Consider the following 17,610-nt stretch of genomic DNA (forward strand, 5'->3'; position numbering starts at 1 on the left):
ATAAATATATGAGTCACCAATGCTGCTAACCCAGGACCAGAACAAAGGACACCCAGGGCTCTGTGAAGAGCAGGTGACACAGCACCTCTCAGCTCCCATGTGTTACTGATGTACCTGGGGCCCAGGTGGGCCGGCATGACCCTGAGGACCAGGTTCTCCTCTCTCTCCAGGACTACCACTAGCACCAGCAGGACCAGGAGGACCAGCTTCACCCTATGGAAAAAAATAGTAAAAGGAGAAAATGAAGGCAATTTTAATCATCTCTAGGTCAATAAGCATTAAACTAATGGTTTGTTCTACTGTGGCATCTTTGTGTGATTTGGGAAGAAGGCTTCCAGCATCATCACCTGAGTGCAAGAGCCAGATGAGCTGAGGCACATAGGATGCAGGTGCTCCAGGCAGTACATGGTGCACAGCTCCTGAAGCTATGGGACATTGACTCCAGTCCCTCCCACAGCAAAACACAGAGAATGGGGGATCCATCACTTAGTAGTGTTTTGTACACTTAGTAGTGTATTCATGAAGATAATGAGGATTGGGTTTGTCTAGTGCTGCATGTGGCAGCACATCTGTTCTAGGCTTGCAAACTGTAACAGCAGCCAGGAAAAGGAGGACTCATAAAATGGTGATCTACAGTGACATAAGCTGTGTAAGTAGAGAAAGGACCAAATCCCAGGTAGTTATGCATCTTTAGTTGAATACCTTAAAACCTGGAGAGCCTGGAAATCCTGCAGTTCCAGGGGGACCTGGGGGACCCTTAAAAGTGAAAGAATTACTATTAATGCAAAAGGTAAAAGCCATATGGAATTAATCTTAAGTTAAAAAAGAGAGTCTGATTATGGGATTTTTCTCTGAGTAAGGAAACACCTGGCAAAACAGCAAATATAAATCATGCTGTAAAAGATGAAATTTGGCTAGTCCTAAAATATCACACCTATGCCTTAGTTACCCTATTACATGTTCAGCTGAATTTATGTGTTTTAAAACTAAAAACATGAAATCTATCATTAAGGAGATTAAGTTATGAAAAACGTTCAGAATTTGTTCTAATTATAAAAAAGGAATGAGTAAAGAAAGCCAATACAGCTGTTACACACACAAGTGGACATGCTCAGATTTCTAGGCAGATGAGAAAGAAAAATGTTTGCCCACTCCAGACAGCTAAATAATATAATTGAAAAGATCATTCAAAATTTGAACTTCATGGAGTACAGCAATTCCATCCATCTATATGTTCTCTGAGAATAATCTGGGTTTGGATTTTTGCATTTCCTGATTTGGAGTGGTAAAGCTCTCCTATTGCACTGTGTCCTTTAAGTATCTTAACCAACACAATTATGAAATACCATTAAATAAAATGCTCATCCTTCAACAAGTGCACCCCAATTTCAGGTTTGCTGGCACTGCAGAACATCAGCTAGAAGTAATTAGACTAAAGCAGCACAAATACTTAAAGTAAAGTTGTCTCACAGGTGGGCCTGCTGCTCCTGGAGATCCGTCTTTGCCGTGGGCACCCTACAGAAAGAAGAGAGATGTTGGGTACAGAACACTACCCCGACACAGAACCCACATCCTTTCAAGTCCATGACTTGGAGACCATATTCTTGTGTCTGTACATCCCCACTTAGTTTACGAAGACCCAAGGATTCCTTAATTGAGAAATTCTAAAGTAATAATTAACTAAATATTTTGTGAAGGAATATCCAACACTTTACATGACTTGCACTGAGACAGGAAGATGTAAAAATACATTCTTATTACATTTCTTAAGGAAATGACAGCTACAAATCATTGTCTGTATGAATAAGTAAGATTGCAATAGATGTATATTTCAAAGTAACAGTTACTTCTGATTCACATAAGAGAATAAATTTCACTCTAAAAACCTGATGAACACTGATGATTTAAACCCTGTTGCCTGTCTTGTAGTCATATTAGACCAGATCCTCTGCTCAGGTTATGCAGTGTCTGCACAAACAAGGTGCTGGCTGTTAAACTGCTTTGTTGGTTGTGTTGAATGCTATGAACTAAGAATTCCTTCAGGGCAAAGGAAGTACCCCCTAATCTCAGCCAAAGAGGAATTTTATCTCTTTCCTGCAAGTTACTTCTGAGATTGCATTTTTTCCCTCTCTCTGCCTTCTCCTGGCACTCTTTGCTTCCACTCCTCTTCCCTGCTTCTCTTGGCCAAACTTGAGCTTATGCCGAAACACTGAACTCTTCCTCAATGTGTAATCTATTAATTTTAAAAAGCGAAACAGGAAATAGGATCTTGAACATGTTGTGGGTTAGAAGTGTTACATCTTTATTGGGGACTGAAAAGTTTTCATGTGAGATTTTTACAGATGCTACATAGTTTTTTATTCCTTTGCATTAAGACAGCTTTAAGAAAGTAGGGAAATCTCAGCATATTGAACCCAAATATAGGTTGCCTCTGGATAAGAACAACATCTGCAATTACTTACAGGGCCACCGGGATTTCCAGGTCTTCCTCTTTCTCCAGCTGGACCTCTTGGTCCCTAGAAAACATATAAAAATGAATCTGTTAAATGCCTTCTAAAATAAGAAGGCTGAGCAAAGAGACATTGCTCTTATTTGCATAGCTCATTGTTGTTCATTGCATATGGTGGAGTAATTAAAGTTAAAAGATGAGGAACAACTCAGTTAACATTTAAACACTACAGGATGCACATATTTACCGGTTGGCCCGGTGCTCCATTCACTCCAGGAAGACCAGTTTCACCCTGTTATGGAAAGAAAACAAAATGAACTTTGATGAGAACATTTTTTGGTTTATCCAAGGGGAAGAGACACAGAAAAAAGCTCAATTTGTTGTTCCTTTCTAGTGGTGCTGGGTGTCCCCAGCATGAACTGAGTTCTGAGAAGTCTAAACAAGTGTCAAATCAAAAATTAAACAGGATATAAAAATCAGAAAGACTCAGCTTTTAAAATAAAATGCAAGAAAGTCAGATGACCGAGACATGTCCTTTCATTTTGGTATCTCATGTTTATTACAGCTGGAAAATTGGGACATGAAATGGTTCAGAACACCTAAATCCTTTGGAATGATTCCTATTTTTTCATGGAGATATTAAATGGGTTTCTTGAATGCTTATTGTAATTTTATAATTGGTTAAATATGCAAAGCACAGCTATACAACAAATAATGGGGGTCATTCATCTGCCTACTAGAAAGATGACACTCCAGATTTTTACCTTTGGACCAGGAGCACCACTGTCACCTTTGGCACCATCTTTTCCATCAAAACCCTGTGGGAAAGTAAAACCGTATCTGTGAATTGTATTCTTCCTGCATTCTGGAAAACTTGATTCCTCTTGGCAAAATATTAAACCCCCTAAAGGGGCATATTTTCAATAACGAGTGCTATCAGGTGTTGGAACCCTTTTTGGCATTAGGATGGAGCTCTACAATTGAGGTAACCAGAATAAAAGTAAGTCTTTGTTATGGAAGTCCAGATTACATTGTGCAGAAATTAACTTTAATTCTATGATTCAGTCTTGGAAAGGATGACTGAGGGATCACAACAGTGCAACACCATAATTCAAGGAGAGTAACAGACACAGCTATACTCAATATATGCAATACTTACTCGTTGACCTTTCATCCCAGGCATCCCAGGCATTCCAGGGTGTCCTTTGTGACCCTAAGCACATAAAAATAGAAAGATTAATAAATCACGTCCTTATCGTATGAAGGCCACAAGCCAATATTCACTGTGTGTCATGTTCACTTGACTAACTTGAAATGGGCAAACAAAACCTCTGGTAAGAAGACCTTTGTTATTGTGGGCTTTTCCATACCGGTAATCCAGGGATTCCACGATCTCCATTCCTGCCTGGTCTTCCTGGTTCTCCCTATTGAAAGAAAATAATTTTTTTTTAGTGTTTTGCTATTGCTTCACTTACTGGCAAAGCACCAGTTGTGGTAGATCAAGGTGAGTTGGAGGAAGCAGGTGAAACTCCCACCAAAGACAGTGGGGAAATCCTATCAGGGTGACAGTTCCCTCTGTGACCGCTTTCTGGAAAACAATTGCCAGAATTTATAAACTCAGCTTTTAACAAGATTCTAGTTAATTTCTAAGTTACTTGAAGACAAACTTTAGAAAGAGATGATCCCAGAAAACTTATTTTTCTTAGTAAAACACTCAAAATGGACACAAGCTCTAGATGTTTGCCTTGGCTGGTACTACACCTGTTTGTTTGTGACACAGAAAATGGTGTTAATAGCTGTAAGTCCCATAGTAATATTTAAAGGGAACAGAAAACTACCACTACTGTCTAGTTTTCTTTATAACTGCTAATTTATTTTGCGCCAAATAAATACCATGTTTCGTGCTTATGTTGGTTTTGTTGTTTTTTTTTTTTTTTCTGGTGTCAATCAAATTGCCTGCTAAAATTGAACTTTTTATGGAATGGACAATTAGACCTAAAGTGAGACAAATTTACTTTCTTAAAGTCATGTTGTCAAATGGAGAAACAGGGAGATGTTAAAAATTCTCAAATGCATTAATATCTCTGTGCTCTGTTGTCTTGAAATTTAATGAACTTTTTTTCTTCCTATTTATTAATAACTGAATGACTAATAGTGAACTTACATCTTTTCCTGGTGGACCAACTGGGCCTATCATTCCAACCGGGCCTGGAGGTCCCTGTAGAAAAAGAATTAATATTAACTACGATAATAACAAATATTAAATCTCTTTCAAATTAAAATTGCATTAGGCATCATAAAATACTTTTACATTTGACATGCAACATAGTAAACAACTAGGATGAACTGCAAAATTTCCATCCACTCCAGTGGTGACACAGATTCATGCTTTTAAGATCATGCTTTTAACATACACAGTGATACTGAATGGGTACGTACAGGAGGGCCAGGTTGTCCTGGTTCTCCAGGGGATCCTTGGTATCCAGCAGAGCCCTAAAATGCAGCAAAATACTCACTTAAGATGTGAACAACTACATACATGATTTCATAGTGCTGTTATATTTTATAATCTCGTAATTGTAAGGAAAATTGTAGTCAGATCAGTCAACAAATGACTGAAGGTGAAATTACCAGAACCAAGCAGAACATGCCTCCATGAAAACAGAAACTGCTCCTCTAAAAGGAGATGGACACTGAAAAACACAGACCCTTTGTGTTATTCACTGAATGTGTATCTTCCACTTTCCTTTACCTCCTGTTAAATTTTTGTATGGATAAACATTTGGGAATATTAACAGAATGGCAGGCAGTGGCATGTCTTAAAATAATGTTAGCTGTCACCCCATGGACTTGCAGAGATCTCAAGGGGTACACAAGGATTTAAGCCAGCACAATATACTGGCCTCAGCTCTCGAGTCTTGCTGATGGTACGGCCCAAGACGACATTTATGCATAAAATTCTTCAGCATAGTATCCAGATTTATCAGTTGAAAAGGTACTTAATATTTATGACAGAGAAAAGGAGGAGCTAATATAAAAGAATAACAAGACAGTTATGAGAAGATTAATGTTACTTACAGGGGGACCTGCATGACCAGGTGGGCCAGGGGGGCCACTGGGGCCAGGGGGTCCTGGAAAGCCACTCTGTAGTGTAGATTAAAAAATAGTAGTTATATTCATGTAATATAGCTATAAAGCTTAATAGAGGTGCTATAGTCAACAATAACTGTGAAATAAATTTTTACATAATTAGTACAGAGAAAAATCCTTGGTGACCTGGACTTGCTGCAGTAAAAAGGAAGCAGCAGTATCTACACACAGTGCAGAAGAAGTACATTGTCTAGTTGTCCCTTCAGAAAAGGCTTCACTGGGTTGCTCCTTGCAGGCTTGGCTAACATCCTCCCAAGGTATTTTCAGAGCTGCATCTTTTCCTTTTTGAGTCGCTATTGCCCTTCTCTAGACCCCAAAGGGTTGCTTAGCTCAGCTCTTGTGCTGCCTGAAGGGGAAGAATAGAAACTGGATCTGAATTTGTTAACCACAGTAAATGAGCATCAGCATCTCCACTGTGTAACTGAGCTTAATCAGCTCAACACTTGAGATTTCTCATGACCTAGACATGACTGAATTAAGGCCATACTTTTGTTGTTGTCAGTAAGGCAATCATTTTCACCAGTGAAGTTCTTTTCTGAACTTTAACAGTACCAAGCCATAAGAAAGAAATGAGGTCTGGATTAACCAAAACCTCAATATTTCTGCTTCCTGTAGCAACAACCACAAAAGCATTTGATACTGCAAAACAGAAAACATTTAAAAGTTAGCACAGTGGTCTACTGCAGCTATAGGGGGTTCTTTAAAAAAAGCTTTTGTTAAATTAAACTCTTCATGTGTTTCATACAGCCAAAAGAATCACATGTATGAATGACATGAGGATCGCTGTGTGCCGCCGTACTGGCAGAATATTCCATAGTTAATACTGCATATAATGTGTTTCATGGGATGTTGTCATATTGTGTCAGAATAGGTCACGTATTACAGGTGTTACATGAACCTAACTTTCATAATACAAGATTAACAGTATTGCTGTGCTCTACTGGCATGTCTAGGACAGTACTGTGCTATACTACAAAAATAAATAATATTAGTTCACAGTTGTCTTCTGTCTAAAAAACGTCAGCCATTTTAGTATTTGCTATTTTCTAGGACAAGAAGTACAGCAAGAGGCAGAGCTGTTAGGGTTTGGGAAATGTGGTTGCCATCGATGTGTGAATACAATGAGCAGTCCCTGTTAATTGTTAGAACTAATTTGGTATAAGGTAACTATCGATTCAACCAGGATTAAGCCATCAACTCATCAATAGCAATCAATCAATTAGACATACGGCTATAAACAAATGAGATATAATTTTTTCGAGTTACACACTGAGGAGATAAACTGATAGTTAGGGGTGTACTTGCTGCCAGCATCTCCAAACTGGGAACAGATGAGCATCCTTCAGTTAGAGAATGTGCACTGGTGGAAGGAGACAAAGACAATATGTGGAGGTTACGTGAGTAAGTGAAGAGAAACTGTGATGTAAAGCACAAAATCAGTGTACAAGCAATATAAAGCCATGGGAAGAGAGCAATGGAGAGGTGTGTGATTGAGGAAATACCAGGCATGGTAACCACACAAGGACAAATGTTGGTGCTGCATTTTTTTGCTTTGTTAATCTTGCAAATTATTTCAGTTTGGATATTTATTCATTAGGAGTATTTAAGCTGAAAATTGATAAATATATAAATAAAGAAATTAGTCTATATAATGCTAATTATAAGCATTATTTAGAAAAGTGATTTCAGTCACATCTGCCTGTAACTGCTAGTACTTTGTGGTCTTGTATGGCACGAAGCAATATAAAAGACCTTATGACCTGAAACCATACAGACAACCCTGAAGATATTCTAGGGTGCCCAGTAAAGTAGTTTGCTGGGGTTCTTTAACCCAAGTCCAGGAGTCAGAGCACAAGAAATCACTAACCACTTCCAGGGAAAAAGCCAAAACAGAGAGGTGTAGCCATAGTTGTTAACTGAAGGTCTTGGTTACCTGCCTGGTTCAACACATCTGCTATTAAAACACCATGTAGAAGAATGCAGATGGTATGATAGCTGTGAGTGAAAACTGTGAGGAGTGAATATGAATAAATGAATAAACAAAGACACAAATGGATGGTTGAAGAAGACCAATGCGTGGATGAACACAGTAGCAAATGAAGGAGATAGAAATAAAACAGATTAAAATAAAGGGGGGAAAATAATGACTATATTTCAGGAAAAACAGCTGTTGTGATCAGTAAACCTTGTTTCACAAGACGATCTGATGGAACCCTGAGAAATAACATATTTGCTTGGAACTAACTTGATATGCTACAACATGTGATGCCCAGACCGTGTTATGCAGAATTGGGCTGAAAATAATGATTATGCTTAATGAAGCACAGCCAATTTCCAGTAACAGCAATTCACCACATCCTCTATGTAGCAGATTGCTTGAATCAAGAACACTTCATGTTGAATATCTCTAAATCCCAGTGCCTAAAAGGAAAATCATGAGATGCAACATCCAGATTTATTTTATACATCAAGCATAGCCCGGGTATAACTCTTTGAGGCTTTTTCTCGCTTAAAAAACTGAAAAGCTTGGACCAGGTCTAGCAGGCAGATACAGCATCTTTAGCACACAGTCTGAGCAGCTGCGGGTAAAAAGTGGTAATCATAAAAAGTAAAAATATTTTGAGCTTTGGAATGAATAAAGTTTATAAACAGGATTTACTCAATTGTTGTCAGGTAAGTTTGAATTGTGGAAAAGTTAGCAAGTATGGAGTATCATACTGAGTAAAGACAAATGATACTGAGTGGGTAAAGGAAAATTAAAGGCAGTGGAAGAGGTAAAAATTGTTGGAAGGAAGGGAAGCAATTAGTGGAAGAATATCAAGCAGACGAATAAGGAATGTACATGAGGCAGAAAGGGAAAAATGTTTAGGTGGTGTAAGAAGGTGAATCACAGAGATTAGGAAAAGGAAGGTAAGAAACTGAAGAAAGAAACCGAAAAAGTAAAAAATCCAGATGATCTATAGCTACTTTCTAGAATATTGAATTGCTGAACAAACTGCTGCCTTACATCACATTCAACTTCCAGGCAATAATTAAATGAAAACTTATATTGTTAGATTAAAATCAGGATACATACACATCCAAGGTATAATCTACGAGCAGAAAATTTGTTCTTTAAAAAGAAGAAAGAACAGAAAAAAGGTTTTATCATCTTACAATGGGTTGTGGGTACCCGATACCAGCTCCACCAGCCTTCACATCATAGGAGTCATACTGTGGAGAAAAACTCTGTAAAAGAAATAGAGAAAAAAAAAGAAAAAAAAGAAAAATAATGTGATTGCTCCAAATCAAATAAGACTTTTTTTACATTGGTATGGCAGATGCATGGAAATGACTCATTTGTATCTGCTGAGTAGTACTAGCTAGACATACAGCTGCCATATATTTACATAAGAGAAGCCCAGCCAATGTCTTCCTTCTGAGGCCATGGTGACATTAGCTCCCTAGGCTGGGCACATCCATTTTTCTTCTTGACAGCTGGGCCTCAGCTGAACCACAAAATTACCCTTCTCTCTCCTTTTACTCTTGTTTGACTCCTTCTTAGCTTCTTTCTCTGTCTGTCTCTTTTCTGTTGGACTTAGTTGTCACTCAAGGTAGTTGATGAAATATTATCTGTTGCACTAAAAAACAGAACTGTTTATTATTATTATTATTATTATTATTATTATTTTCGTGATTTCTTGCACCTGTGCCTATTGAATGACTCATTTCACATGAGCAGACTCAGTCAAATGGTGTGGCATTAGTGCAGTGATGCAGTGATTAGTGCAGTGGCCCACAGGTAGTTAAGCAGGAAGGGTTGAACACGTGCAGTGTTCTGCCTGCTCTCCCAAACCACTGTGGATCCAGCTCCTGCACTGACCAAGTGCTGGACTCCTGTGATCCTGATACCAACCCTTCTGTCAGGATCCAACACCACATCTTTGATACAGTGTTGGAATGGGAGATTAATTCAGCCTGTTATCCTTTCCTGTGTTTGCATCTTCAAGCCCCAAACCAGTATCACCGTGATGCCCACTGGGACTGGTTAACTGATCCACAGCTCAGTCCTGCAGAGGCAATCCCTTTCAGAATTAAATAAAAACAAGGCATCCTTCCTCGGTTCCTGGCTTACCTGGGAGTGGGAAGTGTTTATGGAAGTTATAATCAGCAGCCTATATTCAAAAGTAGTAATTGTTTTAACATACAGTTTTTATCAGCTTTGTGCTAAAGAAGTCCCTTCTTGTAAATCTCAGCCTGGTGGCCTGAATGGATGACAATGGCACCTCTTAACAAAGCACTGCCTGGGGCTCAGTGTTAATAAACTTTAGTTACTATTAGCTCTCTTGTTGAGTGCATCCAGCTCTTCAGAAATGAATTCAACATTCAGTGAGCCAGAAATAGAGGGATCATGACAAATAGTACTTGCATGGCACTTCCCTGCAAGCAGAGGACCAGTGCTTCAGTCTAGTCTCATTGGAATGTTCCATTATTAAAAATGAATTGATGAAATACAGGAATGTAGGAGAGTTCCCTAACCATTAAGCTTATGGGGAAATCCTCCATCACAGTCTTTCTGATCAGATTATTTCTGAGTTATATAAGTCCTTCAACAGAACTGGCCCTAAAAGTTTTAAAAAATAAGGTAAGGCAGAGATTTAATTGCACTCTGGAGAAATTTTATGGACAAACCCCCAAAACAACAGCAAGACCCCACATACCACCCAGCTCTGTTTTCCAAAGGCATAAATGAGATGGATGCCACCTAAAGCAAAGCACCTGGGGAGGTGCAAGGGACAGGTGCCTACAACATTGCCTTTCAGGGTTATGAGCACCAAGGTAGAAGCTGAACATAACAATGACTTACACCTCCACTTATACTGGGACATGACTGGCAGATTCCAGGGGGCCCAGGAGCTCCAGGGCTTCCTGGTTGTCCCGGTGGGCCAGGGGGACCATTTCTGCCTGGAACTCCAGGAGAGCCCTGCAAAAACACAAACAGAACAGATATAGATGTTGCCTCCAACTGCAAGGACATTGCAGAACAAACCTTTCCATTCCTTACAAAGTCTGTGTGACTGTGGTGGGAAACCTCTCCTAAACAAGGCCACAACCAAACATTCAGAGAGGAGAGACAAAATTCCCACATGGTAACACTTGGTTGCTGGAGCCTTATTACAACTAATATATAATCAAACACATTAGACATATTTAGCAGTTCAGTTCCTGAATCTAAAATTATTACTGCTAGTGGAGTCCAGTAGATTTTTTTGCTCCTTCTGTAAAGAAATATGACAAAACCTAACAAATGTGATACATTTTGGACTAAACTCTGCGTTCTTTCAGTTTAAATTTTTGAGAGTGTTGTTGAAACTAAAGTTCTGCTTCAAAACAACTATGTGGTACAGTCCTGCTGCCGACAGTGCAGACATCAATGAAAGCAGGATATCTTGGCAGCTTGAATGGCATATATAGCACTAGAAGAATGGGGTCTTGATTTAGTTCATTTCCTTGGGGAGAAAAAAAAAAAAAGTTGCACTTACAGGGTCTCCTTTGGGGCCTCGGCTGACTACTCCAGGAGTCTATTAAAAAAAAAAAAAAAAGCAAAGGTAATTAAATTTAAAAAGAGAATCAAAATAAAGCAAAAAATTTGCACATAGATACAAGAGCAAAACATTTAAAAATTTGAATTCAGTTTTATCACATGAATTCTATTAATTCTTATTCAGTATATTTAAAAGCTGTAGAGTTTTTGGTCAGTGTATCTCCATTTGCTTGGATCATCCATAGAATTACACCTCCCCTGCAGGCATAAACATGACACTAATGAAGTCAGTACAGCTTTGCCACTGAGTGCAATGGGGATGGAAGTCCACAGTGGAATGCTGTGACAGTTTTCTTGTGTCCTTCTCAGTCCACCATGTGAAGTGTGATTAGCTATTTTAAAAATTTCAGCTCTATGGCTCTAATTTATTTATTTTTCAGTTAATAATTCAGTTACATGTTACTACCGGGATTTTCAATTTTTGTGTTCAGCTGCTAGCAGTAGCAAAGAATGTCCAGCTGAAACTATCTTGGATCTTTCAAGGTGGCATTTCCCTATACACCACCCAAGGTCATCAGAACAGCTCCCAGTGGGCTGACCTAACCCCTATATCAAAGAGAGAGGCTGGGGGAAGTAGTCCATGTGTTCTTCATTATCAGAACCTCCAGAACTGATGAGTCTCTAAACACAAGAGAGGGAGGTGTACTTAAATCTCCACCACGCTTGTCTATACCCCTCATTTCCACCTCTCAAGAGGTTCAGTGAAGTAGCTCAGGTGATCCCCGAAGCAGTGGAGTTGCACTAGTGTGGTGCAAATAAGACTAGGGGACATATCTGTGTGTGACGTATTTATGTGACTTCCATATTTAAACAGATGTGCTATAGAGCTGCACAAATGCATCTTCTCTCTCTTCCACACATCTCTTTCACTCTCTTATCTTCTAGATAAGGATCTTCAATGTGTCTGTGGAAACAGAGTCTCACGGATCTTTAACACTGTTGAAATGTTCAGATAAGCTGAAAGCTCAGTACAGCTGGCTCACTCACTGAAGCACTTAGGCAGGGGACCTGGCATGTACTAACATTCTTGATTTTCCTGAGGTTAAGTTGCTGCAACGGGTTTATATAATATTGATGTCTATAAAAAACCTGATGATAAATTAGGTGGGTACTGTATAATCACCTTTCCTTTTCAGGGCATTAAGTCAGCAATAAGCCTGCAAAAGGAAATTCATTCTGTGATGATGTAGAATTAATTGAGTTGATAAGAAATGCAGACTCACAGCATGCTATGAAAGTTCTCTAATTTTCTTTCACTCTGTGTTGGTGTTATTTTCATGGATATAGATTGAGTATGCAGTCAAAAATAAGGTGTTTGCATAATTCCTATGCTTTTCCATAAAATGAAAAATATAATGGCTAATTGTGGCCCTCTGTCCCTGTCCACTATTTTTGGTGCCCGTTGTCTGCATAAAACTGAGCTGAAAGGCTTAATATTTTTCAGCTGCATTGTCCATACTAAATATTTGCCTAAATTCAGAAAGTGGCATTGAAAAGAAAAGAGTTTAAGAGCATCTAAGCCAAAATGAATTGAGGTTGACATGCATCAAGAAGGCAGAAACACTAAAGAAACAACACTGAGAATAAACTTACTCTTGGAGGTGGTGTTGTTGTTTGTGGACAAACTGGACAGCACTCTCCAAAAGGAATCTCTGGGTTGGGGCAGTCCAGCTCCTGATCATCACAGATGATGTCATCACAGAGAACAGATCCCGAGTCGCACACGCAGATTTGGCATGGCTCTGGTTTCCAAACATCCCTGTCAGCATAAGCCTGCCCAAGATGGGTACATCCTGTGACTGGAGAGACAAAATAGTGTTGGATATTATTTCAAATGTGTTTTCCAAATTACAAATGAGTAACATGAAAACTGTTGGATAGTTTGTTTTGTTTTCTGGTTCATGCATGTGAAGTAAAAGGCTAAATGCTCCCCTTCAGGCACTGGGAGGATCTGTTACATTAATTGCAGAGTCTCCTCTGAGTCTATAAACAGACATCAATGGAAACCTCCTGGAGCTGAGCCAAAGCCCAATTAAATCTCTGATAATCTTCCGTCTTGAGTAATTTTAGTGTCAGATTGAGTTACTGTCTGATTAGCAATCAAATTCTCTGCTGCAGCTAAAGAGTAAATGTGTCAAAGACTTCCAACAAGAGTACCACTGGCCCCATGAGCCAACACGAGCACTTGTACATGGATGTGGAATAAGCCATCTGTCCAGCACCAACTCCTGTCACCAGCATCTTGCAGTAATAGCTGCCACCAAGGGGTTTCAAAGAGTTTTTTGAAAGCCAGTGTATGTGACAGATCTGAAAGGACGCTCACATTAATTGCCCAAATGGTTTGCAATTATTGTATCAGCTGGCCTGCTCAAATGTTACAAGTGTCTTATTTTCAGAAAAAAACATTGTTCATCTGTAATATTCATGGATTTGTGAATTCATTCCAACAGCTGTTTTACTGATCAAACTTGTTATAGATAAAAACTGCCTTCAAACATTAAACTTTGAGTTGGTATTTTCTTAGAAAAACATGATCCAGAAAGCCAGGTCATTTAGGAAACCAATATAAAATAACACTAAGAGCATCTAATTTGAGTTTTGCAAGCTCATTTTAAGTTTTGCAGACATTATTAGAAGTCTTTGATTGCAAACAGAAGTATCAGTGAATGTCATGAATAATATAATAATTTTTTTTCATGAATAATTAAAAATAATTCTGTTTATAAAAGCAACATTCTGGAGAAAGAGCTATTCTTGTGCCTACATCATTCTTAAAACTTTAATACCAGAATAATTTACCTACTATACACCACCCTTCAAAAAGAAAAACAAAATGACAAAATATGTAATTCAAATCTCTGACATTAAAATTGCCACTGGCTCCAGGCAGATATTTCTGAATACCATAAAATTGTAATGGCCACAATTATCTAGTATGAGACTGAGCCCAAATTTATAGTGCAGCTCCTTCCTATGGGTTATTCAGTCCCCCTTTGTTTTTCTCTCCCTGCATCTTTTATCTCTTTTTTTTTCTCTTTTCCACCACTGCATTAGCACCCTGGTCTCTTTTTTTTCCTTTTTCTTCCCCTCTGTATTTGTGGGTGTGTGTTCCCATTCCACACCACTGTTCTTTGGCAATGTGCACACTTAGATGTGTTTCCTCTCTTCTCATACTTCCTCTGCATTTCACCTTTCCCATAACATGTAGCTTCCCTTTTAATCTTCCATAAATACTCTTTTATTTTTTACCTAAGCAGTTCCTGTTCTTTATTGCCAAGTACTCAACTGAGCTTGGTTTCCCCCTGCTCCCTTCCCACTTTCTCACTCAGCTGCTTTTCCTTGGTCCTATTAACCTGACACTTTCCTCTATTTCGCCCATGAAGCTCACTGCCTCCTATGAGCTCTGGAAGGGCAATGGGGAGCATAATCATGGCTTCCCGAGGGGACAGCCAGAGTGCAGATCTTGGGTCAGAGCACTCCATGGGACAGGAGGGTTTCTTTTCCCAATTTCAATCCTACCACAGGCTGACCATGTCTGTGCACAACCTCTTAAGTTATTTTTGCACTTTAATTATAAAAGAAGCAAACAGGAAAATGTTGACTTGTTAAGACGGGCACTCCTTATGTCTAAGAGTTTATTTCAACCACTCTCTTGATTAAAACAACCAGAACAACAAAGCTTCAAAACCCTTTACACAGACATTTTCAAGCCAATATTTTTTTCTTTGCCTGATATCAGGCTGGGATCCAGTATTTTACCTTCCTTTGACAACACAAAAAATCTTAAAATCAAAAACCTTCCAATGGCATATGAAAACTCAGTCCCCTCAGATGTTCTCTATCACTTAGAAACTCATTTTTCCCTTTTCCACCCCTTTTGGGCCTCACTAGAAACTTCATATTCTGCACAAGAGAAATGGAGAAGAACTGCTCATTTCCAGGACAGCCTCTTCCCCACACCCACATGTCACAGGGTTACAGCATCAGAGGATGCTGCTTCAAAGGACACTGCCTGAGCACCTTTGAAGAGGATCTAGACATCCTTCCTTAGTCTGCCAAGCTAGAGCTAGTTTCTAAAAATGTTGCTTGGCCTCCCAGTTCTCGCCCCATGGAACCATATCAGTGAACCCCAGGTAAATAAGCTGATTCTCTGCTTAGCTAGGTGCTGACTGTTTCTGCAAAAAACACTTTCCTCCTTATCACAAACCAGGACCTTGCTGTGGTCACTTAGGGAAAACAAACTGCCCAGTCTTGACAAGGCTAATGACAAATGTTTCCTGAAAAACAAGAAGGCTGCAACGTAGAAGTGAAAGATTATGAATGAAATCTTTATAGCCTCTGTAGTGACTCAAGAGAAAAACCAAATCATGGAGTGGCTCATTGCACACATGAAGCCCTCGAAAGCTGTGTGTTGTTGGAGGCAGAACGTCAGCAGAGCTGCTGGGGAGGTTAGAGTTTGCAGTCCATCTCGAAGGAGTGGTTGGATGCGCCCTGAAGAGCATGGATGGGCACAGATCCATGTCACTCACAGCAACGTCCTGCTCAGCTGTCACTCTGCTTAAGCACCTCCCAGCTCCACAGGTTAAAATGGTCTTTTCATTTACAAACATAGGAAGGGAAGAAACTACTTTTCTCTAGGGAAAATCATAATTGTAAATACCATTATATGGAACTAAAAGAACTTAATATTGTTACTATTTGCACTTGTACAGTTATATGAATTGCATACACATATAAGACATGTATTGCACACACACCTTTTCTGCACCCAAAAGATGTGTTTGGTTAATTGTAATATTCTCATTTTCAGCTCCCAGTATCACTTTCTTAGTCTTTCAAAACCATGTATTTTTTTTTATTATGTGCTTAAGACAACAAGGTCCTTATTCACTAGGAAATTCATATCCAAGGATTTTTACTTTCAAAAGTCAATTTTTTCATCATTCTTACTTCTTTTTCATTGATTTGTTTTGTTATTTTCAGAGATGTGATCCTGCTGCCTTACAGTGAAGAGGACAGCTCCTATGGGGAGCAGAAAAAGGCCATATTTCCCCTATTTTTGCACTGCTGGTTAGAAAAGATTATGTTTCCAAGACAGAAATAGAGTCTTTTCTCATTGCCCGATTTTTCACACTGAGAATACTCACCTGCCATGTATTATTCAAAAATATCAATAAAAAAAATTATTTAAATTTAAAATATGTCAAAACAACTGATAATTTTACATTAATAAGCAAATAAAAGAGATTTCTCTGCATTTTTACAAGTTTGTCATTCAGTTATGCTACAGTAGATGGCATCATTTAACAGGAAGATGACAAAATTTTTAAGACATATGGATATAATGACATTCATATTTGCTTCTAACTTTCTGGACATTGTTAAATGAATTAAGAAATAAGCTAGGAGAGCTGCAATGAGAAGTGCTGTGGCCTTTGGCAGAATGAAAGTATTAAATAGATTTCCAAAGGAAACTTACATCTGGGAAGACTTAGTGTGTTAAAGACACCCCCTCTGTGCTCAGATGTAGATCTTTGTGTCAGCATGTTATGACATAATGCATTTTGCATTGCTCATAAAGATTAACTGTTAGCTCCAAAATCCTTTGGAAAGCTGATTTGTGCTAAAGCACTGGCGAGTAACATACAGGAATATTGAGGTTATAAAAAAGCTGACTTTTCTACTTCTAGACTTGTGGTATAACAGTCACAGACTTGCCTTAGCCAGTTTTTCTTATTGATTCCTAAACATACGCATTAGCCTCAGATTTAAAAAAAAATTAGAACTCAATGGTATTTGTCTATAGCAGTGCAAAATCTTATTCTTCCTCAAAAAGCCCTAAATATCATGGCTATACAGGACTTCACTTCTGTGGCACTTACTGCAATGCTTTGTTGGAAGCCCTGTCAATCTCTAGTGCACTTTAAAAAGTTTAATATTTGAAAGCCTGAATTAATTTGAAATTATGCTGTTTACTGAGCACTCATGTTGTTAAAGGTTTTGCTGCGAGTAGCACTTCCCCGGGCCAGCGTAAACAGTGAATAAAATAAAAAAAGGCAACACAGTAATTGTCATATGCTGGTTTTGACTTATTTCCCATTCTAAGAAGACTGGCAGCTGTGCATAAGCAGACCAATAGTGAAAGCTGAAAGAAAAACCACAATTTAGTTCCAAAGGACCTATAAGTGTGGTACATAGAAGAGCCCAAATATGTACAAGGGAAACAAATATGGCTGTTGTCATATGGCCTGAAAGATGACAGATGTCATATGGGACATAATCCCAATCCCAGTGAGGTGAAGGGGAATTTGTTATCACATGCTATGACCTGAGAATCTGTTTTGTAGTTGGTTTTGGCTTTGCATTTGTGCAAGCACCATGACTGTGACTTTACCACAATAATATGGCAAAAGGAAAAAATTTCCTA

The 17,610-nt window shown here is 38.8% G+C and overlaps 1 protein-coding gene across 2 annotated transcripts in view; it reads right to left on the reverse strand.

Annotated features, from left to right (window-relative positions):
- Positions 1 to 17,610, reverse strand: part of COL3A1 (collagen type III alpha 1 chain) — a 49,577-nt gene that overhangs the window by 18,763 nt on the left and 13,204 nt on the right. For both annotated transcript variants that reach the window (XM_039554955.1, XM_010406499.4), the window contains exons 2-16: positions 12,777 to 12,982; positions 11,122 to 11,160; positions 10,446 to 10,562; positions 8,756 to 8,827; positions 5,528 to 5,593; positions 4,889 to 4,942; positions 4,614 to 4,667; positions 3,820 to 3,873; positions 3,609 to 3,662; positions 3,214 to 3,267; positions 2,697 to 2,741; positions 2,463 to 2,516; positions 1,471 to 1,515; positions 703 to 756; positions 115 to 213 (exon numbers count right to left, since the gene is read on the reverse strand). In XM_039554955.1, the coding sequence (XP_039410889.1) occupies positions 115 to 213; positions 703 to 756; positions 1,471 to 1,515; positions 2,463 to 2,516; positions 2,697 to 2,741; positions 3,214 to 3,267; positions 3,609 to 3,662; positions 3,820 to 3,873; positions 4,614 to 4,667; positions 4,889 to 4,942; positions 5,528 to 5,593; positions 8,756 to 8,827; positions 10,446 to 10,562; positions 11,122 to 11,160; positions 12,777 to 12,982 (1,067 nt within the window). The remainder of the gene's footprint in view (positions 1 to 114; positions 214 to 702; positions 757 to 1,470; positions 1,516 to 2,462; positions 2,517 to 2,696; positions 2,742 to 3,213; positions 3,268 to 3,608; positions 3,663 to 3,819; positions 3,874 to 4,613; positions 4,668 to 4,888; positions 4,943 to 5,527; positions 5,594 to 8,755; positions 8,828 to 10,445; positions 10,563 to 11,121; positions 11,161 to 12,776; positions 12,983 to 17,610) is intronic.

The sequence above is a fragment of the Corvus cornix genome, chromosome 7, assembly GCF_000738735.6.
Source record: "Corvus cornix cornix isolate S_Up_H32 chromosome 7, ASM73873v5, whole genome shotgun sequence".
Lineage (NCBI taxonomy): Eukaryota > Metazoa > Chordata > Aves > Passeriformes > Corvidae > Corvus > Corvus cornix.